Source organism: Athene cunicularia (genome assembly GCF_003259725.1).
Source record: "Athene cunicularia isolate RWA chromosome 12 unlocalized genomic scaffold, athCun1 chr12_part1, whole genome shotgun sequence".
NCBI classification, from domain to species: Eukaryota; Metazoa; Chordata; class Aves; order Strigiformes; family Strigidae; genus Athene; species Athene cunicularia.
In genome coordinates, this window is record NW_020799116.1 from 359,789 (window position 1) to 383,684 (window position 23,896).

The following is a 23,896-nucleotide window of genomic DNA, read 5'->3' on the forward strand; positions in this document are numbered from 1 at the left end:
TTTTTTTTTTTTTTATTTTTTTTTTTTTTTTTTTGTAGCGGAAGGGACATGTTATGTGTGTTCTTTTATAAGCTGTCAATGGAAAAAATAGCACAGTGGTACATATTTTTAAAACTTTTTTGTAGTTTATCTGCAAGGAAGAATTACGTATTTGTTCTTGAAAACAATTTTGAATTGTGGGGGTTTCTTTTTTTGTAAAACAGAATAGAGGGTGTTTGGGTTTTTCTGCATTGTTTATTTTATTGTGGTTTTCTTTTTTCTTTTTTTTTTTTTTAATACTGCTTTGACGTTATACTTTCACCAAGGCCACTAAGAAGTATTGACCCAGGACAGTGACTTACTGTTCAGGATAATTTGTCGTTGCTATTCAGGATGCTGCAACTTCCTCACATTAACCAAACTATTAAATTAGCAGGATATTATGAATTGGAAGCTTCATTGTTATCATTAACCCAGAGAAGATAGCTGCTAAAATAGCCAGGACAAACAGCAGTTCATTTTTTTACAGAACTAGGGTCATATCCTGAACAATTTAATTGCTAGTCGGATTTTCCTGTACTGTGAAACAGCTGAAGAGATGATCATAACCCAAATGAAATCTTAAACAAACAAACATCACAAGTCTTAAAGCAATGAGAGGGCAGCAGGCGAAGAGGAGGATCCAGAGACAGAAAAGCACTAATAAGCAACCTTCACATTGCAGGCTTGACATTTGGGAGAAAAGAACTGAAATGAATCCAAAGTGGAGTGTCTGGAACGTGTGGCTGGAGCGTCAGGAAGCAGGAGATAGCCATCTGAGAAGGGCTTGGGCCAGTGGGGATGGGCCTCAGGCGAGGCAGCAGAAGCACTTGGGGTGTTCCTGGCAGCTCCGCTTCCTAGAGGCTGGCTGGGCTTTGGGCTGGGCAGGGCTTTCCTATTAGGAACTGGGGTTTTGAAAATCTGCAGAAGTGCAGAGGGGAAGCCGCGGGCAGATCAGGCTTTCAGAAGGAGCAAGACTGAGCCGAGGGTGAAGCTTCTCGATGAGGACATGGTGCAGTGGGTTCTGAAGATGTGGTACAGTGGGTTCAAGGGATATTTCTCACGGTTTTTGACTGTAAGGGTGAAGGTAGAGATGCTCTCGAGACTAGCACTAGATAGAGAGCTTCTAAAAGATGAACATTGTCTAAAACAGCAGATGTAGAAACAACACATTCGTAAGGTGTCCGAGTGCGTGAAGCAACACCAAAAGTCAGTACTGGCAATGGGTGAAATATGGGAGACAAACCAGTGAGAAAAGGTTAGAGACAGTGGTATCTTCCTGAGCAGTCTGTAGTAGTAAAAGATTTTTAATCAAATAAATTAAAGAGAAATGCAAAAGCAAATGCTTCCTGCTTTATGAAGAACTCGATTCCAGAGACAGTATCAATTCAGCCGTGTCTTCACCATCAATAACACATCGGTTTGGATTTGAGGTCACATGTGCTATAGCCCAGTATTCATTTGGAAAGAAAGGGGATGCTAATTGGAGGTTGATGGAGAAGACAAATATAACCTGAAAATACTCAAACACAAATGCGAGTTTCTGTGATAGCCACCTGCCTCTATAGACTGTGGGAAGGACAGAATCTCCTGCTTTCTGTCTGTGAGTTGAGCTCACGCACATCTCGAGGGCGTTTGATCCTTGTGAGCGCTCTGGCCACATACAGGGGCCTGGTGGTTTCATAAGCTTCTGGATAGGATCACCATGAGCAAAGATTATCAGAGCTTGTGACTTTCGGATTGATCAATCAATTAAGTTGCTCAAATTATTATTTTGTTCTTTAAAGAAAGGAACAAATAGGGATTGTTGTGTGCCAGCCACTGCCTTCGGCAGCCTCTTGCACTTCACGAACACAGAGTGCGCACAGAAGCGGAATTCTTGTGTTCAGTGTTCGCTCTGAAACCTGCAAGAGCAGCAGCCTTTTCTTTTGTCTGAATTTGTCCATGTGGTCAGTGGCCCTCCTCATGGTTTGTGTTTGTGTCTTGGTTTTGTATTCTGGAATAAAGGAGCCTTCTCTGGAAAGTATTCACATCTCACATACGGCTCGTGAGGAATCTGCTTTCCTCCGCAACACAGTCCTGTCACATTATTAGTTCTAACAATGTAATTTAAGAGTTTACTTCATAAATCATATTATGCAAATCTGGTAGATGGACTTGATGAATTTTGTATGTTGCTGTCCGAGAGTTTCACTGGTTTTTCTGGTTTTAGGATTTTTGGGGAGGTTCTGCAAGTTCCAAATATAGTTTCCAATTTTCAGTCATATTGTGACTTTTGCCTGCTTTCATGGCAGAAGAGCATTCAGAAGCAAACAAAAAGAAAGAAAAAGGAAAACATACTGCTTTTTGGAGGAAGTAAAGGACTGTGGACATGAAGTTCCTTTAGAAATCAAGAAGCATCTTCTGAGTTTATCTTTCACTTTTGAGCTGAGAGGAAAGCTGTCAAATTCAGAGTATCCAAGCCATTTGAATGAATGGAAGACCTGATATATTAATGAGTTAATGAATTAGCCTATGTCAGCTATGCTGTAGGAACCCATCATGGCATGTACTTATTGCACTTGCTCTTTGCAAGGTAGGAACAAAACCTTAAATCTTGATCTACAGCCATTATGTTCAGGCAGATGCATCCTGCCTCGCAATTGCAGTGGCCAAGACAACTTACGTTTTCAAATCCTGTGACTAACACACAGCAGCTCACCTGTCAGTATGGGCTCACTCCTGACACTTTAGGGAAGTTCGGCCACTCCATGCTAAAAACTAAACCACCAAGACAGTTGCCGAAAAATGAGAAGATACTTTTTGTGGGATGTGGGGGTTTTCTTTGTTCTTTTCCAGTATTTTAATAAGAAGAAAGTATGAGTGGGTGAAGTTTGGTAGTTCAAAAATCTTTGACAGTGATAACCAAAAATAATCCATTTGATACATAGATATGCAGTAAAACTGAAAGGTGACAAGTGAAATTTTGTTTAAAGGAAATGAAAGCGATTTCAGCCACAGCTGTTTGCCCTTCCAGGTTGTTACTGGGGAAGGCAGAGTGTTAAGACTAAAAGAAGTGTGTTTTGGTGGGGTGGGTGTTTTCTCTATCAGTTAGACTTGTATCGGACAGTGTGATGATGTCCATGCCAGCGGTGATGAGAAATGAAACACCAAGCCTACTTGGAAATTTTCCATTTCATCACTGTGCAGTTTTTAGGTTGCAGCTTTATTGGTAAACTTAATCCTTTATGCAGACCGGGCATTTTGCCTTGGTTGTGGTTTCTGCTGAGCCAGAGCAATGTTGCATAGTATGCTAAAAGTCTTTATTTTGTATTTTACCACATCAGGAAGAAGGAAGATAGGTTTTTATATGCAGATTTCTAACAGGTTAACCAATTCATTGTTTATTTTTAAAAAAACCCCTAAACCTGTTTAAAGACCATCACCCATTTACTAATCAGGTATATTACATCTTAGGCTGTGTCAAAAATTGGAACTGGACTGTGAATGCTCAGATTTTACATTTGGTGAAAAGCAGAGCTGTGCAAGTAGGTGTGCCCAGGGTGGATGACACTGCAGACACCCTTCCCTGCCCTGTGCCCCGTGGTGCCTGGGGGACGCTAGTGGCAGCCTCTGGTGGTTTCTTGGAGGCCGGGAATAGCAGCGTAAGGTGCCCTCAGAACCGAGCTGTTTCCTGTCAGCAGCCAGGTGCTTCAGGCCTGGTCTGCTGTCACCTCCTGGTGAGAGAAGGAGTAGTCCTGGAGACACACCTCCTGCTTGCAGGCACAGCCTGATGGTTACTGCTGGGCAAGTGTCACTCTTGGTGCGGCCGGCGAGACAGGAGATGGCTCACACAGCTGCAGGTGTTGGACCATTGTACCTAACAAAAATACAAAGAAATAAATTTGTACCTAACAAAGGAAGATGAGAAGTGGAAAACAGAAATGAATCTGTTATGAGGAAATTTTTGTGGCTTGTGGCAAGGATACAAGTTCTGTAGACTTGAATAAGCAGAGGAGTGGTTCAGAGTGTTAAACTCTGCAGCGCTGGTCAGAGCTCTATCTATCTATCTATCTATCTATCTATCTCAACTCTATCAGCTAGGATAGAGCATTACGCCAAAAAATGACAGTGGGTGCCAGCAGCTGCCTCCCTTATCTGTCCTGAACAGACCCACTGTGTCAGGTCTCGGGAGCTCGGCGCATCTTCCCACGTCCCCTCATTCACCTCCATCAAGGGACAGTGCCCCAGAGCTTGGAGCTGATGGCAGCTGATGATCAAATGTAGCAGTCAGAGGTGAGCAGGAATGTCACCAGGTTTGTTGTGGGGCCGTGTTTACCTGCGTGGCTCAGTGCCTGCAGCAGTGCCGGGGGCAGACAGGACCTGCCGTGCTCAGCGGGGCACGTCGTCTCCCCGGGATGGTGGCCTGTGATGGTTGGCCATTGATTATACCAGAGCAAAAATAATTGTGCCGATACACACCCGCAGGTTTACAGTCAAATTCTAAGCAATATCCTAAAGGGGTACGGGTTTCTGTGGGTTTTATTTCCCAGTAGGAAGACTTGTACCTTAGCGGTGTAACGTGCCAACGTTCACTGTTTCAGGATTTTTCTAGTTGTGGGTGTGGCAGCGGAAGGGTTGTGTGTGCTGGTGAGCCCGGGGCCAGGCCGGCCTCCAGAAGCTTCTCCAGTGGCGGTGTCCCGGGGCTGGGAGCTGCCGGCCGCGCAGTGCCCCAGGCTCAGCCGGAGCATCTCCGGCGTGTGCACCACTGCTGCGGGGAGCGGTGCTGCGAGGGTCTGCCTCCTGCCATCGGGGTCGTACCTCACAGACAGGCAGTGGACACCACGCCAGCAGCTCTAGCTGCCTCAAGAGGATTGTTGTTACCTGCTATCAGCCATAAGGTCACAATAGGAAAAAGTAATAACTGAGAAGCGTGTAGTGTTGGGACACTGAAGGCATCTCCATTCTGATCCCACACCCTTGTTTGAGGGGAACGGAGCCCCTGTATTCCAGAGCCGCCTTCTCTCTGAAGGCCTGTCCCTTGCTGTTGTCCCCCAGCAGCTGGCAGAGGAAGCACTCAGGCCCAGAGCGGCCCCTTCGTGCTGTGAGTCCCAGCTCTGCTGAAGTTTGATTCTCTTTTCCCCTTGCTTTCCCCTGGCTGGAAGCGTGGTGTGTCCCAGATGGCCGTGAAGCCACAGCAGTCAGTGAACCCCCCAGCTGCTGGTTCTGCGCTGAGGTGCAGGCAGTCATCCTGGATTTGTCAGTTTTTCCAGTACCTGGGAAAATCAAAAGGAACAAAGGCTGAGATCGGGTGAGCTTCTTCCCTCTCCGAAAGGGTGTCGAAGGCCTCCTCCATAGCTCTGTGTGCAGAGCACGGACAGACTGGCCTGAACTCTGGGTTTGGATCACTGCATGAATAGCTGGAATAGACAAGCTCAGCAAAACCCCTTAAAAGTCTCTCCACACTAGGTTATAAACATTGAGAAGTACTTTTCTGAGTAGACATCATCTTAACCATGCATTCAGAGCTGGTCTCGTAGCAATTTGCCAGGCAGTAGCCAGGTTTCTCTCATCGTTCCTGTGGGAAAGTTGATTTGGTGCAGCAGTATCAGGTGAATGCCCTTGGGAAATGTCTTTGGTGTTGGTGGCCTCCTGAAGGATGAGCTGCCTGTCGGTACACAAGTTTACTCTCTGCCCTAGTTCACGGAGCCGTGTACTGGCCAATAACAGCTCTGGCTGTGGGTTGTCACTCAGTAGCGCCTCAGTGCTGAGCTGCCCCTTCCATCGCAGCCAGCCGTGGGCTCTCCCTCGAGGTTCAGCGTCTTGGTATGGAGAGATAAATGGGTTATGAAAAGCACCGTCAGTACGGCCGCGCTGCACATCACGCTGCAGGATGCAATGTTTATGGACTAACCTTTTGCTCTCTCATTAAGTGCCAGTAGAAACATTTTGTACACTTATAGAAATGTGTGTGGGGAAAGGAAGGGCTGTTTTTCTTATGGGGGTTAAAACTGAGGCAAGAAACTACCAACAGTAACAAGGAAAGCAAGTCCTGTGCAGAGTGAAATCTAAAAAAGACAAATATAGCCAAAACTGACTTTATGCAGTGGGTACGTACAGAGGAGGGGAACTCCAGTCCTGTGCCATGACTTTGAAATCTAGGAGCTTAAATTAGAAGGTAAATGTTAAATAATGCATTAGCTTAAAGTGCTTCTGATCCAAATGGTACCTTATACCATTAGGTTATTGCCGCTTTTACCATCACACACGGTTTTGTAATTTGTAGATGCCAGCAAGAACGTTAAGGTGGCTTTAGCCCCCGTCCCTGGGTGGTGAGCAGGGGACAGGGGGGCCCTTCCCAGGCTGGGGGGTTAGTGTGGATCAAGCTCAGATATCTGTGAGTAGGTCTTGCAGCTGTGCAGAAACTTAGTAATCACCACATAGTGACCAGAAAGTCTTATGCAAGATGCCCCTTATCACTGAGATTATTGATCCACGAGTAATGTTTGATTATTAACTCTTCACTGGCTATATAAAGTTCCAGTCAATAAAGGCAAATCTTGTGGCTTTGAGTTTTCAGTAATCTGTGTTCATTTTAAGACTTTATGATAGCAAGTCATCCAAGTTCTCCACCTGTTTACTTAAGCAAAATATTGTAAATTAATTATCTGTGTAGATACTCTGACATCCTGTTAGTATGGATTGGTAAATTTAGAGGATATAAATCTCATTAGTAAATGTTGTTCTTTACAGGGGTTCTGTGGAAATTTAGTAAGTTACAAATTCAGAGTTCACTATAACCAATTAACTATATCTGGACAAAACTTAGAAGTGAACATCCAGTTCTTTGAGAGCTCTTAAATATTTAATATCACATATTGCAGAAACAGATGCAAAGATTCAACTACATATTTAAATAAAATTATTTTGAAACTCCATTAGTTCCTCCGACTACTTGCCAAAGTCTGATTTCATGGTTCTCCATCTGCACTGAGACAGTGGAATTCATCAATACCTCCTACCAAGAGAGATCCTTGTTCTGCTCGAACTGCTTGTAAAGTTGTCAGCAGCTGCAAAACAGGCACAAAACCTGAGCTGAAATGGCTTATCAGATCGTATTTTCAGCATGTATTGTCAGCAGTTGCCTTTCTGAGATCTTTACCTGAAGGCTTAGTGCTTTACCAGCTGTGAAGAGAAATAGTAGGGAGTGTGGCCCATTTTAAACCTTCACTGCAAACTATCATTGTGCCATTTTATGTTAAAGACATCGTTTATTGTCTGACAAATAAGATTTTGAAGTCAGTGGTTTTTTAAGGGGGATCCTCCTTCCCCTGAAGGCAGTAGCTTTAAAAAAGTTTAGGAGAGAGGCTTCTTTTCCTGAGAGAAAATACCTGTTTGTGGGTCCAGAAGTAGTATTGAGCACAAGTAAGGTCCCTTTCTCTTTCCTATTTTTCTTTCCTCTTCCGTATTTTTTCAGTGTGGCGGAGATCCCTTTACCCCAGGTGCAAGGGAAACTGTACTCGGAGAACTGGGACCTGCGAGTGGGCAGTGATGCCACCCCAGCTGCTGACAGCCATCGCAGAGGCTGCGAGGCAGGAGAGGAAAGCCTTGCTGTTTGTCACTGTGTCATGCAGCACTTCCCAAACTGAGGTGAAGCGTTCTAAAGAGATGAGTCGTGTGTCTATTGCAGCTCCCAGCGTTAAGGATCCCATTTACCTTGACTTAGAAAAAGCCACAGAAATGAACCTTTCTTCAGGAACAAGCTAATGGGAAGGGGGGGAGGATGACATTTTTTGTTGATGGATTCAGGTGCCGTATCAGGAATAAGGTTTGCAGTGTTACTAAGAGGTGCAGAGTGGTTCCTGAAGATCCATGTTTCTAGGCAGCCTGTGTTTTGGTTAAGGAGTTGAACTGCTTGAGTGTCTTCCTCCCTGCTGTCTGTCTAAACAGAGTCCTCTGGAGCCAAAGTGATCTTTAAGTACGCTGTAAAGCAGGTGGTTTGTACCCTTCTGTAAAAATGCAGTCGTTTTGGATTTGTCATGGGGGGATTTCCTAGTTCAGTTAGAAGAAAGCTGAGCCTGTTACATTTCAAGCAGATCAGGAGAATTACAAATTCTTTGGACTTTAGGAAGAATGTTTTCTTTCTGAAGTCCTGAAAATGAGTTGACTGATGTTGAGTGTGCAGTCCCACTTGAACTCTGGCAACATTAGCTGATTTCATGAGCTTTGTTTTTAGTCCGTGTGCTCTGTGCTTAGTTGCTGACACGTAAATCTTTAGTTGAACTGGCAGGAAAACCACACTACACAATATAGATGATTAATTTGAAAACTGTGACAATGTTTGCAATGATTTTACTGTTTTACAGTTGCAAGTGGATAAAACTAAAGCATGCACTGTACAGTTCACGGGTGTTCTGATAAATACTGTTTAGTTGGATATGAAAAAGTACCTAAAATATACAACCACAGATTTAGTCAGGCACAGAAAGTACATGATGAAGAAATTAATTTAAAACCTGTCGCTCCTGTGACTATCAAGAGTTAAGAAAATGGAAACCCAACATACACATCCAGGCATAAGCTGCTGGGTGTAATTCTTGTTTAAATGTGCTGGCTGCCAAGCCAGTCCTTCTGTCCTAAGGTATTAATAAGCCATTTTTCCTTTGCTTCTCCCCTTCCTTCCTTCCTTCCTTCTCCTCATACATGTGCTTGTGTGCACACACTTCCCTTCCTTCGTTCCTGTGCATCCATCCATCTGTCTGCCCATCCTTACGCACACCCTTGCCCTGCGCCGGCCCGGCCGCTGGCGTTGGGGGGTCCGTGGTGGGACGCTCTGGGTGCCGCAGCCTTGCCTTGCCTTGCCTTCCTGCAGTGCCCACCTGCGGGTGCCTCTGCCCTTGGATCCTGCCAGCTCTGTAATTCCACTTCCCTTGGAGGGGAGGACCGAAGCTGCATCGTGCATATGTAAATGGCTGATTGATGCTTATATTCGAAGAGATTCTCTGAAGTTTTAGTCTTTAAACTATTGGGAGTGACACAGTGACAGAAACAGGTTCCTCAGCTGGCTTTTTATGACTAACATTCATAACATGTGGGCTGTACTCTTGTTGAAGTGCCCCCTTCGAGGACAGTTGGAGGGGGACATTTTTCCCTGGCACAATTCACTTAACGTTTTCCCTCTTTGTAACTGCATTTGGAAGTGTGAAAAATCTCCAGATGTGTAAAAAGGCAGAAGTGCTGCAGGAGCCTTTGCATATGTGGAAGCAGACAGGTACACGTGTAGTTTTTCTTGAGTGTGTTTGCCCTGCATTTGTGTCTACACAGGGTTGAAAGAGTCCATCACCTGTGAGTCTTCTGATGTTTGTGATCGGTTTTGTCTGCATTTGATGCAGAGGAAGAGATGAAATAGTTTGGGCATGAGGGAAGGCTGAGTCAGATTCCCCCTCCCCATTTATGATGTTGGTCAGGTGATATCTCTAGATGTTTAACCTAATACATGTGATTTGATGTGCTGATACCAAGTGCTCACAGTTTGCTGCCTTGTAATTCGGTTCATACCACTTGCTTGGCATTCCGACTCTCCTCCCTTCCTCCTGCCCTCTGTCCTTCCCTTGGAGAAGCTCATTCGGAAGGTTCAACGCAGATCTTGATTTCCTGAGCCTTTCAGTTTTCCTGTACCCAGAAAGAGAGAGTGAAAGGGGCTGATACTCTGCCTTATTCTCCTGTTACTGAAGTGCTGTGTGCAGGCACTAGGTTGGCCTCTTAGTCATCCTCTCTGAGCCTCTGGGAGCAGGACCTGTACGAGTATAAAGCCTCTGTCTGAACAGGTATTCCAAACCCAGGATCTTAATGACTACTTTCAATACTGGATTAAAAAAGAAAACAAAACACAACAATGACAACAAAAATTTTACTTTGCCACAGATTACTGCAGCTTCTGGTTTGTATTTGCTGAATTTGGGGCTCTGCTTCCATTTCTCCCATGTTCCTCTCTGATTTTACGTCGCTTTGTATTACATGGAGCGGTGCAGTTCCTGCTGCAGGAGAAGGCTGTGCCCGAGCAAGCTCTGGGAAGGGTCGAGTTTGAGCACTAGCACGCAGGGTTTGAGCACCTCCTTGTTTTTCCCACTTACCTGCTGTGCATCAGTTGTACCCGGTATTCCAGTGGTCGCAGAGCGAGTAAAGGAGTTCAGAAATCTGAACTGGAAAGCTTTAGGGACAGCAACGTCCCAAGCTCGACAGGACAAAGTCACCTATTTCACATGAACTAGCAAACTGTGGGTCTGCTGTTTCTCTTTGAAGGGGCACACGTGGTGCCGCGCTGGGCTCCCCTGGGGTGGGTCAGTGCTGCGGGGGGAGCCCCCGGGGTGGGTCTGGGGGGCAGGGGCAGCCCCCACTGTGCGCAGCCCCAGGCCTGAGCTCTTGGCTCCTTGTGTCTCTTGAGGACTTGGAGACAAATCAGGGATGTCCTGCTATGGCGCTGGCCCATTTTTTTCTGGTAATTATAGTTTGCCTGTTCGGACTCCTCTGCCATTGCAGTTTCAGGGTTTTGTCTTCCTGTAACTGTTACGTTTGTGTCCTCATTTCCCAGTTCCACTGATGCAGAGCGTACTGTTCCATTGTTGCGGTGAGGAGCTGGCTAACACTGGCTTCTCTTCCCATCAGTGGTACGTGCACCTCAGGTGTTCAGAAAAGGCAGTTCAGGTATGAAAAGCTCTAGATGAGGAGGAGGGCGCAGAGGTCGCCTTTTCTCCACAGCCCAAGGAACTCCACTTTAGGGAACGGCATAAGGAAGGAAAGATCACAACTCAGTTCTTGAATTTTCCCCTAGTTTCTCACTCTCTTGATTCGTCTTTCTCATTACTTAATACTTGGCAGCATTCAGATTTTCCCCCAATACATGGACCTAGCTCCTGCTGTATGTTTTCCCAAAAGTTTCTGGTTTTAATGGGTCTTGGAAAGAGTTCTCGTCTTGTTATAGGGGTCATATGAGCATCTAATCTCCGTAAGTTTTTAAGCTGTATGAAAGCTCATTTGCGTGTCCCCCCCATCCCTCCTCTCTCCAGTTTTACTAAGTAATTTCAGGAAGGAAATGCCATAGAAGAGAAACAAGCTGCCCGTCACTCAGGTCCCTCACTGCCACGCAGTGGGGAGGTGCAGGGAGACGGCCGGAGCGGCGAAGGGCCCGGCCCCTCCCTGCCCCCTCAGCACTGGCTCCATTTACGAGGCTTTTCGTGTTCTCGGCTTGGACATCTGGGAGCGTCTGTGGCCCCCGGCGTTACTGAGGCTCCATCCCCTCGCTGGCTGTGGCGGTCCCGCGACCGGGGCAGCGAGAGAACCGAGGCGAGGGCAGCCGCACGCGGGCGTCGCTGCGGCACCAAGACCTGCACAGGCTCGCTGCCAGGCTGCCACCTGCCACAGTGGTTTGAATTTCGTATGCATGGAAGAGTCACTGTCGGTGCTCTTTTTACGATGTTTCTATTTCTTCCTGGGAACAGAAGTCTACTTTTAACAGCTGGTAACATCAGGGCTCTGTTGCCGCGCTGTGGGATGGAACAGAACTTAACGAAGAGTGTGCGTTCCTCTCTGACAAGGGGGGAAACTCGTTGCTCTTAATGGAGGTGATATTCAGCCTGGTAGGTTGGTTTTGATTTCATTGCTCTGGAAAGCTCATGAAGGCTGTATGATTATATTAAGTAGAATGATGAGCATATTTTTATGGATTCATTTGTTGCGTTATGTGGCAAAATGCTCTATCTGAATAGTAGAATTGCTGTGAATCAAGCTGGGTTGTACCCAACATAAACTGCTTCCTGAATAAGGCTGATGACATTCTGTACAAGGAATTCACCTCCCTTTCCTTCTCCTCTGTTAGATGGGGTGTGCCATCACCAATAGATGAAAGGTCATAGAAATCTAGAGGCTTCTCAGTATAGATACTGTTTTCGCGAGTGAAATCTGCCATAAAAATGTAAAACAGTTCCTTGAAAAAGTGAATTATGACCCTTTTTTTTTTCTTAATGTCTTGTCATTGTGTTAGATCACAATTCTAATTTTAGAGTGTGCCCTGAACTTGCAGAAGTATAGAGATTGTTTCAGTTTCTGTATTTAGCCCAGACAGTTTCCAGTTTTTTTAGTGGACATTTCTCACTAGACTCTTGCGACAGGGTGGGTGCCTTTTGGCCTCATTCTTGCTCCTAGTTGGTCTGGAGCACAGCTGATAAAGTCAGAAGTTATCTGGCAGGCGTGCAGCATTGTGCAATGCAGTGCAGTGCATTGTTGTAAAACTCTTCTGCGTGCCCAGGATGTCTGGCTGATGTCAAAGATTTTGCAGAGTTGGGGTGGGATCCTCAGTTGGTGTAGGTCCGTGACTACACCAGCGTTTCTCTGTAAAAGCTTTCACAGCAGCTTTGCCAGGCTGAGTAGAGCCGTGCTCTCGTGATCGGAGAATCTCCATGTCTAATATTGCTGTGAGGTAATCAGTTCTTGGAGACCCTCTTACCATTTAACCCTGAGAATACTCGCAGAGAAGTGGCAATATAAATGTCAGTTGAATTAGATTTCCTCTAATTTCTGGTCTTTGCAATCATTTTCATGGCACTGCGTTGCAATGTATAGCAACAGGCAAATTTCCCTTGTTTTCGTTCACTGGTGTCCTGCGCCTGTTGCTGCCCCGGCCCCTGCAGCAGCGCTCACTGAGCCACGCCTCACCCGCAGACACGCTGCACAGGGGCGCTGGGGCAGGTGTTGCTGGGGCAGGTGTTGCTGGGGCGGGCGATGGGACAGGTGTTGGAGCAGCCCCTCACAAGACGGGGTCAGGAGCAGCCGTTCCAGTACTGCGGCGCCGGTGCTTGTTGGACACTCGGCTCTGGGCTGCAGAGCCCACACCTGTACCAGGCTGGTGCCAAGCGGTCACAGGTTGGTGGCCGGGTGCAGCCCCGCTGCAGAATTGCACCATGTACCGCTTGGGCTGCCGCCTTCCTTCTTCCTCCCCCTTCTCCCCTTGTCCTGCGTGTCCTCTAACGTCACAAAATGCTTTTGTGGATGTACCGTTCGGTATCTCCACACCAGCATGGCTTGTCTCTGCATGAATCAGACTTTATTGTCCTTTTTTTATGTAATGTTTTCATTCTCAATTCCTGTTCTAAATGCCCCTTACAGTAGACTTGCTCTTTCCAGAAATGCCACCTGACATACCAGTATAATTTAAGACAATGGAGTTTTTAGCTGTTTTTTCTCTAACCCTGGTTCCTACAGAACACATTTTCAGGTTTTAATTCCTCTTTTATCTCTTCTTTCCTAATGAAAACTGAATTTTGCTCTTAATAATATTTTCTTCCATATTGCCCATGTTTTGAGTCAGGCAAGAGTTTTCTCCTCTGTTATTGCAGAAATTTATATTTTATGGATTAACATTTCAGTGCAGAATTTCTTCACAGTACCTGTGCATTACTGCAAATTAAGAGAATGGTTTAACCCCCACCCCAAACCACTGTAATGTCTGTCAGAGCCTTCAAGAGTCGTCTGGCTCCAAGGGACGGACAGAAAGAAAACATGGGGGTTATGTCCCCGTATCCACGCTGGCCGCAAGCACGCTGTGTGGCTAACCCTGCAGGGAATTAAAAGCCCACTTTAATTGGGACGGTTTTGGCAGTTCCTGGTGTTTTAGCCTTGGGAGCACCTTGCATGCTCTGAATTAATGGTTCTGAAGATCTCAAACTTAGCTTATATAGTCTTGGCTTTGTGCTCATCTCTCTCCATCCTAGTAAGCGGTAATAGTTGTACAAACAGGAAATAGCAGGAGACAGAGCGAGGGGAGAAGAAGCCATGAAGTGAGAGGAGCTTGTTCAAAATGACTCTGCAGGAGCAGGGCTTGGTGGCGTAAGGTACTGTGGGTCAGAGCTGTCACAAACAGGGTGATGAATCTTTGCTTTACATCTTCTAAATATAACAGTAAGCCAACCTTTCCTTGACAGGGAGGTGGTGGGTAGTGGTTAAGAGATGGTGGTTTCATCAGCTGTGGTTAAAATGCTGTTGCTGGCTCTGTTTTGTACTTGAGTCCTTGCTGTGACAATTACTTTCTAATTACAGTTTCAACCTTCCGGGAGAGCATGTTAATCTTCTGAGAATTTTATTTAGTGATTTTTAAAAAGCAGTGTTTCAGTGGTGCGATAAATAGAGTGTATAGTTTATAGGTGGATTTATGTTCTACTGCACATCTTTGAACCTGTTTTAATTCGGTTTGAATCTCGCTGCCGAGTCCGTTGCTGTGAGCGTGCTGGGGAGCACCCGTGGCGCCTCGATTCTATTGATCTGCTCCCGCTGTGGCTGCCTGTCATCCTCTATAATTTTTCTGGCTCAAAGGTGCAGTTTTAAAAATAGCGTGGTGTGCTGCAGGCAGCAGGGAAGCCCTGTAGCTTTAAATCTCACAGCCCTGGCCCTCGCCTGCGCCTGAAGCAGGGGCTGGGCTGCAGGATTGGTGCCCAGGTGGGAGCGCGGGCACGGGTCTGCCTGGGCAGGCCGGGAGGAGCCCGCGTGGCCATGCTGGGCTGGCAGAGGGGCCCCGCGTGTGCAGCGAGCGGCCGGGGCCCGCGGCCGGGCAGGCGCTGTGGGAGGGTGCCCAGCAGTGCCCAGTGCCGCGCATGGCCCGGCGGTGATGTTCATGTGGTGCTGCTGTACCTGCGTGTGCTGTGAGAGGGACTTCTGCGAGCCCGTGAAGGTGAGAAGATGGTGGAGCGTCACTAGAGCAGCGTTAGTTGTCTCATTTGCCTGTTTTATTTAAATCTCGGGTGGAACCTGACCTCGTTCTATGGCATCAGCCTTGAAACGCTGCGTTTTCCTCCAGGCGCTGCTGTTGGATTTCTGTGGTTGGTTTTTTGTATAGCTTCTCTTCACTTCGGCAGCTGGGAAGTATGAAAAAGGCTCCTGTCTGAGTGAGTGTTGCAATCTATAAACAAGATCAAACGTGGTGTTGCTCTTTTGGGGTTTCTGTTTTTGTTGGTTTGGGGTTTGGTTTGTATGATACAATGAAAGACGGAGCTAGTGAATGCAGCCCGGTGTCAGAGAGAGATGTTTGCATTGATAACCTTTTAAATGAGACTTGTTCTGCTGATTTAGCTGTGCAAAATGTATTTTCAGGAAGTAGTAAACAAACTGCAGAATCATATTTTTCTTCCAGGTAAAAAAAGAGTAAGAGCATACTGCTTCCATGGAGTCGGTGACCTTCAGAAATGTATAAGTACTTTTCTTTGGTTTCATTTAGCCCGGCACTGCCCTTTCGCAGGTTGTAAGATGTGTTCTCCCCCTTTATTGAATATTGGATAATTGGAGACAGACAGTAAGGTCTCTGACACTGATCTCTGCTGCAGAATAGAAGATGCCTCTCTTTGAGCTGTTGCAGTTCAGTCTCCGGTGCATTGTGGCTCCAATGTTAGGAGAAAAAAGAAATACAGCATCCAGACTTTTTTTTTTTTTCCATTTGCCTTTGCTGTAGATGGATGGTCACTAGGGTTTGTTACCATCTGCCAAAGACATGGTTGAAAAACTGGCTAGTGTTACTGTTGTGTTTGAAGCATCTATGTCTGATCACATTTATTCAGTGGACTCATTGTCCTTCAGGAGGATCTGGATCTCCTGTACTGGGACGTGCACTTTGCTCACTGCATTCATCCATCAGTCTTCCTAATAAAAGTGACACACAGGTGGCTCTTGGGAACAGCTTGGTTAGAAATGCCGAGCTGAGGCAGCACAGATGGAGCTGGAGGGGGCGGTAAGAAGGGAGGGGGTTGTTTATATTCCGTGTTCCAGGTTGGTAGATCTCTATGCTTTGCATCTTGGCAGGTGTAATGCCAGGCGAGTGCATCACCTCTTGAGCTGGAGAGGGAGGCAGTGGGCACAGGGCTCCGCGTTCTGCGCTCCCTGGATCCGCGCACTGGAGCAGCTTTTCACCTCGGCTTGTGGAGGTGCTGCTGCAGTGACACTTGTCTCTAGGTGGAGTCCTGGGTGAGGCTGTGTGGTTTGTACAAGCATACGTAGTGATTTCAGCACTTAGTTACTCAGTGATCCCTATGGATTTCTAGAGAAGTGCCCCTTGCCTTGCTCCTCTGGGCATTCGCCATCCCTTGAGCGCACCTTCCTCTGACCCACTGCGCAGGGTTTTCTCCTCACGGGTTTCTGAGGGCAGACGTGCCGTGTGGCTGCAGCCCTGGGGAGCGTGCGTGGTCCTGTGCTGTAGTGCCTGCCCTTGCCCACCCGCTGCTCCTTGTCCTTGGCAAGCCGAGTTTGCCACTTGGAGCAATCTTAGGGATTAGCTGGTGCAACTGTAGGGGCACCCTGTGGCAGGTGGGGCTGAACAACGAGCTGCTTTGCACAGCACAGGAGTTTCTGAAGCCAGCTCGATTGCACAGCTCTCTGGCAAGTGTAATATTAGCTGATGTACTATGTGTGTGTTATGTTGGAAAAGCTGTAAATAAGGGAACAATATGTCAAGAAATGCTATACAGGAATGACAAAGAAATGTGTTCACAGGAAACATGAATCCTCCTGTTTTGAAATACTTATCTTTTTGTATAAACTGTTGATTGGATCAAGTGCTTGCAGGATGAATTTTGGTTACAGTCACACTCTGTGTTGTTGTTGTACCTGCAGGAAATACTGCAACTAAAAGCAAATAAAAGGAAGTGGAGTAGGTGTAGAAGTGCAGTTGCTGTGCTCGTATACAGGAGCCCTTTAGACCAAATACCTGGAGATGACTTGCACGTTAAACTTAAACAGAGAAACATCTCCTGACAAAGGTGGGGAGATCCTTGCGCGTGGCTGTTCTGTCCACAGTGATCACGCAGAGACATTTGTTCTCCCAAACTCCAGACCCAGTTTGCTCCATTGCTTTGCAAGTCAAATTTAACTTGTAATCTGAAAATTAAACTCTGTTCTCTACAAATGAATTTGTAAAATGCAGTAATAATTTGTAGTTATCAGATAGCAGCTTGAAGCATAAAAAATACCCCCCAAACTACTCTCTGGGAATTGCTAACAGTAATTTTGTCTGTAAGGTGATGGGATGTGGTAGGGACATGCTGGGGAAAAGAGAATGAGTTTAAAAAATCAAACAAACAACTCTGTCATTTTACATAGTCACTTTCTGAGAAAAGCTTGTTTCCAAATCCACCCTCTCCTCCCAGTCCCTACACTTCATTTTTGTTCAGCTTTACCCCTTTCCCTCTCTCCTCTCCTCTCCTCTCCTCTCCTCTCCTCTATCATTGTAATTTCTGGCCTGATTGGCAGTCCCCTCCCTTGATTAAAAATCTGCAGCTGCTAAAATAAACAGCCGTGAATGTTATTTTGGCTGTATCTTTTGCTGTGTCATCCTTTTTCACCTCAAAAATCGAGTTCCTGCAAGCCTTTGTGTATAATTCAGTTCTTTCCTATTTTTCCATTCAGATTGTTGTTTCATTCCCTTGGACTTGCCTTACCCTTAACATTGATGTTACTGCCCTGTTTATTCAACCAGCACTGCTGATTTTCTTCTTGACTAGTCTGTAGCTTTGGAAAACCATTACAGAATTGGACCACCAAGCCTTACTCTTTTACATCCAAAAATATCTTTTAACAAAATTTCAGAAGTCTGAGGTCTTTGGCAGCAGTTGGGTTTTTTATAACGATGAAAGGGGCCACAGATACCATCTTCAGGGAGATGTTGAGCTGTGTTGTGTCAGTCCCCTTCTGTCCTCAGGGTGTAAATAAATACTCGTGGGCAGAGCTGTGCCTGGTCCTGCATGTCTCCATCCTGCCGAGGGGACAGCGCGCAGCGGGGTCAGGGGTGCGTGTGCCTGAGCGCAGGTGGGGGAGGTGGGGGTCAGCTTTGTAGCTTCAGCTGCCTCTTAACCCCTTGGTAAGCGACAGCATTTGCCTCCTGAGGGGCACGGTGCCCCGGGCAGGTCGATTCAGGCAGGGGGGCCGTGCAGAGAGCGTGAGCTCTGCTGCGCTGCGGGGAGCACCCAGACCAGTGGTGGAACTGGACTGACTCTCCCAAAGCTCCCCCGGGAAGCGGGTGGGGTTGGTTGTGACGGATGCTGCACGTAATTCTTCCTGATACAGCAAGTATGATGTCACGTGGCAACAGCATCTTCCACCATCCCTTGCCCCCCGCAACTGCTGCAGTTGAAATATTGGTTTATTTTGGGTATTTGTGCTGCTGAGAGATAGGAAGAAAATACAGGTGGTTGCTTTGTAGCTCAGCTCTGTTTCTTGACACTTGAAGTAGCACATGAAGTCGCATCTCCATTTCGGACTCAGAGCCACCTGCAGCCGGCTGTACCATCCGTCCGCCAGGCTGCGGGCGCGGGGCTGTGCGAGGACCTGGGGCCATACCTGGCTGTTTGCTGCTCTTGGCCCTGCTGCCAGCTCGAGCAGTCCCGGGCCACTTGTCCCTCCTGTTGAGTTCCTGCAGTCCTGCCGGTGTGGAGTCTGTGGAGCCTTATGGCGAACTGGGTTTGGGAACTTAATAAAAGCATCTCCCTGTGTGTGGGTCGGCCTGCAGGGAGCGGTTCATGCTGTGTGTCCGCCGTGCCAGCGCGGCGTCGGGCAGGGAGCTGCTTGCTTGGCACCCCCAGAGAAAGGGAATGCCAGAGCGCACGCGGGGGTCTCAGATGTATGGTAACACGTTGCCCTGTTGTCAGCAGGCTCTTCTGTCCCTGGGGAGGTGTCTGCCACCTCTTCCCCTCCGCAGTGAGGACGTGGGGGCCGTGTGGGACTGCCGGGGGCCATGTGTGTGGCTCTGCCTTGGCAGGGGTACCTGAGTGCACACGTGGTGCAGCAATCCTCACTCAGGATTGTTTGACTACTGTGAGCAAGTTCCCTGCTCTTGCTGTTATCTTAGGCAGATAAAAGGATTGTACTGGAATTTTTTCCTGTCTTTTTTTCAGGGTCACTTTTCATTTTCGTTTTCTCATGGTGTTTTTTTTCCATAACCTGGGCTATCTTCCCACCACTTTGAGGGTTAATTGCGCACAGGCAAAGGCTGTTTATCTCTTTTAGAAGCCCCAGTTATAATCTAATGGATGAGCTGTAGTATGAAAAACAAACAGCCAGACTTCCTTGAGCTGTCCATCTGTTTGTGTGCTTTCCTTAGCCAGTGTTGGTTTTGGTTTGGATTTAGGAGCAGAGCAGAGACGGCTCTTTGAGCTGCCAGTTGCTGGCAACGCCGATCAGCAGTTCTGTGGATAAGTAGATGGAGGCCTATTAAGATGCAAAGCTGCTGTAGTTCTGAAGACTCAATCGGCCAGTAAAATTTTGCAGGGTAACTGCACCGTGCGTCATGAGGAATCATGCTGGACCTGTTCTTTTTCTTTTGTGTTCTTGGCAGTAAAGCCAAGGCAGATGTTACATAGTGCAGGGGCACGTACACGCACTGGGCACTTGCTGAGGGAAGGTGGGAGGTGGATTCTTAGGTGAATCCACATGTGAGCGGACAGTTCTGTTTCTAGGGGTGGTTCAGTGCAGCACTATTCGGAACTCCTGTCTGTATTTAGTCAAGATGTGAATGAACAGAAATCCCCCTTATGCTGTTACACAGGATTTGCAATGATATAAACATCCAGTTTGAGATAAACAGTGAACCGAAGAGCTGGTAGTGTCAAATGTGTGACAGTGTAGTAGCAGACAGACAAAAGGGGTTACAGGTCCAAGTTTCGAATACAGACACATCACGAATGCAGGATGTGGGTGTGGAAATTTTGCCCCTGGAGATACTCAGAAACCTGGACCGCTGGCCCTTGGTGGCCAGGCCTGAGCAGGCTGGGAGCAGGTGACCTCCAGAGCTCCCTGCCCGCCGCAGCCAGGCTGGGGTTCTGCAACAGCTTCAAAAGCAAAGCATTAGAAAAGCTCTCGGCTGCAGGTCAGAAATCCCTTAATGCCTCACACAGGGGGGTCAGGCAGAGGAATTTGTGTTACCTTTTTGTTTACTTTGGGACTCAGGGTAAATTTTGCAGTGATCCAGGAGGGACACTACGCACCGTCTGCTCACGGGACAGAGGCCTGATACCACCTTGACTCAGGTGTTCAGAAGGTCATGTGCTGCCAGTGTCGTGCGGGGAGGTGACTGCTGGCCCTTGATTGTGCTTAATTGAATACATTGAAGGTACCTCACAGTAATTGGTGATGTTTAAATACCTCTTCGTTGTACCTCACAGGCACGCTGTGCATGGCTTCATACAAACGTGCAGTGAGATGGTTTAATGCAGATCTGTAATGATACTTTTGGCACTGTACAAGTACAGAAGCAGAGAGAGAGAGAGGAGGAATGCAGGGCCAAACGAGAAATGACACCAAGGTTAACAGCCCTGTCCCTCTACCAAGAGTTGTGATTTTTCTACAGCTGTAGGTTGGCAAGCTCTCAGCTTCATACCTCTTAAAAAGACAGCTCTTCTTGAAGAGTGGGACTTGTGGAACTAATGTGAATTTGGGGTTGTTACTAATTCAGTGGAAATTGCACCAGCATCCAAAAGGCTGAATCTGCTTCATGTGACACATTGGTTGTTGAAGGAATGTTTGTCTGCTAGTGTTTTAAATCACCACTGTGTGAAACCTGTAAAAGATAGTCTCTTTAAGCCTCTGAGTCCTCAAAATAATAAATATTGCCAAGAACATGTTGGGATGGAAACAAGAAAAGCAAAGCTAAATTTCAGAATCCTGCATTTGAAGTAATCTCAAGCTCCCTTTGCTATGGGTATCTTCCTACTCACAGAATTTCTTGGATCTAAAGGGGCTTGATCCTGAACATTGTCGAGACAGACTTTCTCTAAATCTTCTACTTAGTGCAGTTAGCCATCTTTTTCTTTTAGAGAGAAAAACAATATACAGTACTCCATGTTGGGAAATATACAGGAATAAATCCAGTGGAAATGTGAGAATTCACCAGGGTCTGTTCACCTCGCTATTGTTCATAGCAAAGCAGCAAGGGAAAAATAATTCCTATTCCCTGGCATTTGGTTTCTCCCTCAGCAGCAAACTATAAGCAACTGGTGAAGTAAAATGTTTTCCAAAACAGTTTTGATCCTATTTTTATAGTAGTGCCGTCCATTTTCAAAACCCACTGGTTTGTGTTGGTTTTGGTGTTTTTTTGGGGTTTTAGGGTTTTTTTCTGTGGAGAACTTCCTCAAGCACTTCTATTTTTCACTGGTTTATTTGCCTTAATTTGCAGCAGGTTTCCTCTCCCTAAGAATTTCATATAAAGGTACTTTGTCAGTTTGGAACTGAGAGCCACGGCTCAGCAGATGGGGGCAGGACGTAAATGACTCTGTGTCCAGCTGACAGGGTAAGGAGGCTTGAGGGAAGTGAAAAGTAATAACCTGTGGGAGTGTTGGGTGAATGTTCTAACAAATACAGTGCTGGGAATACACAGAGGAAGCGCTCAGGCCCTCCTTCGGTCTGGGGTCGGGGGGGGAGGACACTCCGTGTGCCCCTGGGCCACCTGCGGTCTCTGGACATGCGGGCGCAGGCTGGGTGCTCGTTGGGGTGCAGGGTCGCAGCCTCTGTAACCCCAAACCTGGTCAGACACCACAGACATTTTTTTTATGAACTAACTTGTCTCTGTTGCTGGAGACTGCAGGTCTCTGCTCCCACCTGTGTGCCTGAGCCTGGCGTGGGGGGCCCCGCTGGCCCGCCGTGCTGTGCCAGCAGCATCTCCCAACAGGAGGGCTACAACTGAGGACTTGCTGTGAGTCCCTCGGATGTTGCTGTTCGTATCACTGTACAGCGGGGGAAAGGAAGCAAAACAACAACTGAATTCTTTTGTGATTAGTTTTCCCTGCTGCTCGGTGTTCAGTCACCAGGAAGCTGATTAATCCAGGCATTTTAGGCACTGTGAGCTGCCGTCCGGGCTCCCCTGTCTCACCTTGCCCTATATATACTTTTATTCCAAGTAACGTGATGTTTTTCTGTCACATCTTTAAAGATCCAAAGAAGGGAGGAGGAAGCAGGAGCTGAGCAATCTCCTTACAGCAGGCTCACTCTGCTTGCTTAAGCCAGCTGCCCTGCTTGTGTGAAAAACCAGTGGTCTTGGTGAGTGACTCTGGTGCATGCGTTTGCTGAACTAGTTCTGAAAGAAGGATGAGACACCTTTAGAGGAGCTGTTGTGTTGCAGAACGGGAGGGAAACGGATGGTGTTGGCAGTGCTGGGGGTTCAATAAGCTCTCAAGGGGGAGGAGAGCGTAAGGTCTCATGATTCCGGTCGAGGCACGGCGTGACGCCGAGGTGTTTTCAGTGTGTCTCCTCTTGGGAGGTTGTGCAGCTCCACTCCCTCTGTGCTGAGTCAATATACGGGAAAATTGCAGTGCAGGGGAGATAGATTAATTGAATTGTAATCCCTATTTTTATACACACGTTGACCATTACAGTATTTAATTTACTAGCATTTTTTCAGGACAGATTGCCAGTCATCTTAAATCAATAATATGTCACCAGCATTTCCCAGGGACCCAGTTTGTGCTGAGTCTTTCCTTTCTAAAGCCTTGTCAGTACAGAGAAAGTACTTAAATTATCTCAGTTCTGTTCCAGAATAGCACTTTGTACAGCCGTTCACTTTTTAATTGGAAAAAGACCCCTTCTTGTTATTCCAGAATAATATCCACACAGCTGGTAATTATGAAGTAATTATCCCTACATGCCTTATTCTTCTATATCTCTTCTGGTTTGTTTTCTGTCACAGGTACAGGAAGGTAACCTGAGGGGAGATGCTGGCATCAATTGATGTTTAAAGGGGGGGGGAAGAGAAAGTTTTTACAAAATTTTTCTCTCACAAAACTTGTGTCTGAGAGGAAGAGGAGTGTACTATTAGTGTAATTTATAGTAATTATACACACACACCAATTAGACCCAACTGGGAATAAATTAAGCTGAGAGAAACTCTTCATTGCAAAGTGACGTTGAAGTCCCCTTCATTCTGACACTGTGCAGCACATTCTGAAACGTGCCAATTCCACCTCAGAGCAAATCTGTGCTGTGGAGGAGCTGAGAGCCGGACATGACCAACCGCTCCTTGGCTCTGGGACGCTGGGTCAATCCCACCCGCTCTCACCTTTACCACTGTCTAGTGCAAAAGTACTTATTTATGGGGGAAGAAGAGTTATTTCAAATTACTTTCTGAAAAATTTGCATCAAATTTGTGGATCTTTCTTTTTTTCATTGGCCATTAATACTAAAATGCCTTGATCTGGAGTAGATCCAGATCATTACAAATGGATTGATAAGGTTCTTTTCCAGAAGCCAGCTTGTTTTGTAAGGCAATTAAGAGGCGTAATAAGATTGTATCAGTGTGCTGAATAAAAAAAGTCTACACTGTGCTGCTTCATGGATTACAGCAAGTTGGTGAAGCAGCAGATGGAGCCGCGTGCTCTTGCGCGCAGTGTCCCTGGACGAGGGGCTGCGCAGTTGTGCCCCGTGGAGCTGGTTGGTGCTTTGGGCCAGGCCTGCCCTGTGCACACAGGATCCTTGTTTCTTCTAGACCGCACAAAGAAATCAGATCAGTGACAGTCCTTGGAAAATCTTAATGAAATTCCCAGTCACAAGAAGAGGTGCCTTAACGAGTGTGTACTGCTTCGGGGTACACGTCCCCAGGTCTCAGAGACAGCCTGTTCCCTGCGCAGCGCTAACGCCCGGCAGTGTCCGTCCCGCTGTTAACAGGAGTTCTCAGCACTGACTCTGCATCCCTCAGACCAGACCCCGGGTTTCTGCAGCTAAACCCGCCTAGGGGAGCAGTTGCTGTTTCTGCAGTCTCTACAGACTGGAAGCTGGTGCCCTGTGGTTTTCAGCAACCGAACCCCTCTAGAGAACAGATGAGATTTCTGGGTGTCTGGTTGCTTTTCCTACCGCGGGGACGGCGTGGAGCCTGTCTCTTATACAC

The 23,896-nt window shown here is 46.9% G+C and overlaps 1 protein-coding gene across 13 annotated transcripts in view; it reads left to right on the plus strand.

Annotated features, from left to right (window-relative positions):
* The window catches only part of TMCC1 (transmembrane and coiled-coil domain family 1), a 166,690-nt gene that overhangs the window by 127,921 nt on the left and 14,873 nt on the right, over positions 1 to 23,896 (plus strand). The window contains exon 1 of one of the 13 annotated variants that reach the window (XM_026857845.1): positions 11,598 to 11,633. The exons of 11 other annotated variants lie outside the window; for them this stretch is intronic. In XM_026857845.1, coding sequence (XP_026713646.1) covers positions 11,613 to 11,633 — 21 coding nt within the window. In that variant the 5' untranslated portion in view covers positions 11,598 to 11,612. Of the gene's footprint in view, positions 1 to 11,597; positions 11,634 to 14,531; positions 14,717 to 23,896 lie in introns of those variants that run through there. One more of the 13 variants, XM_026857843.1, reaches the window with a different exon arrangement.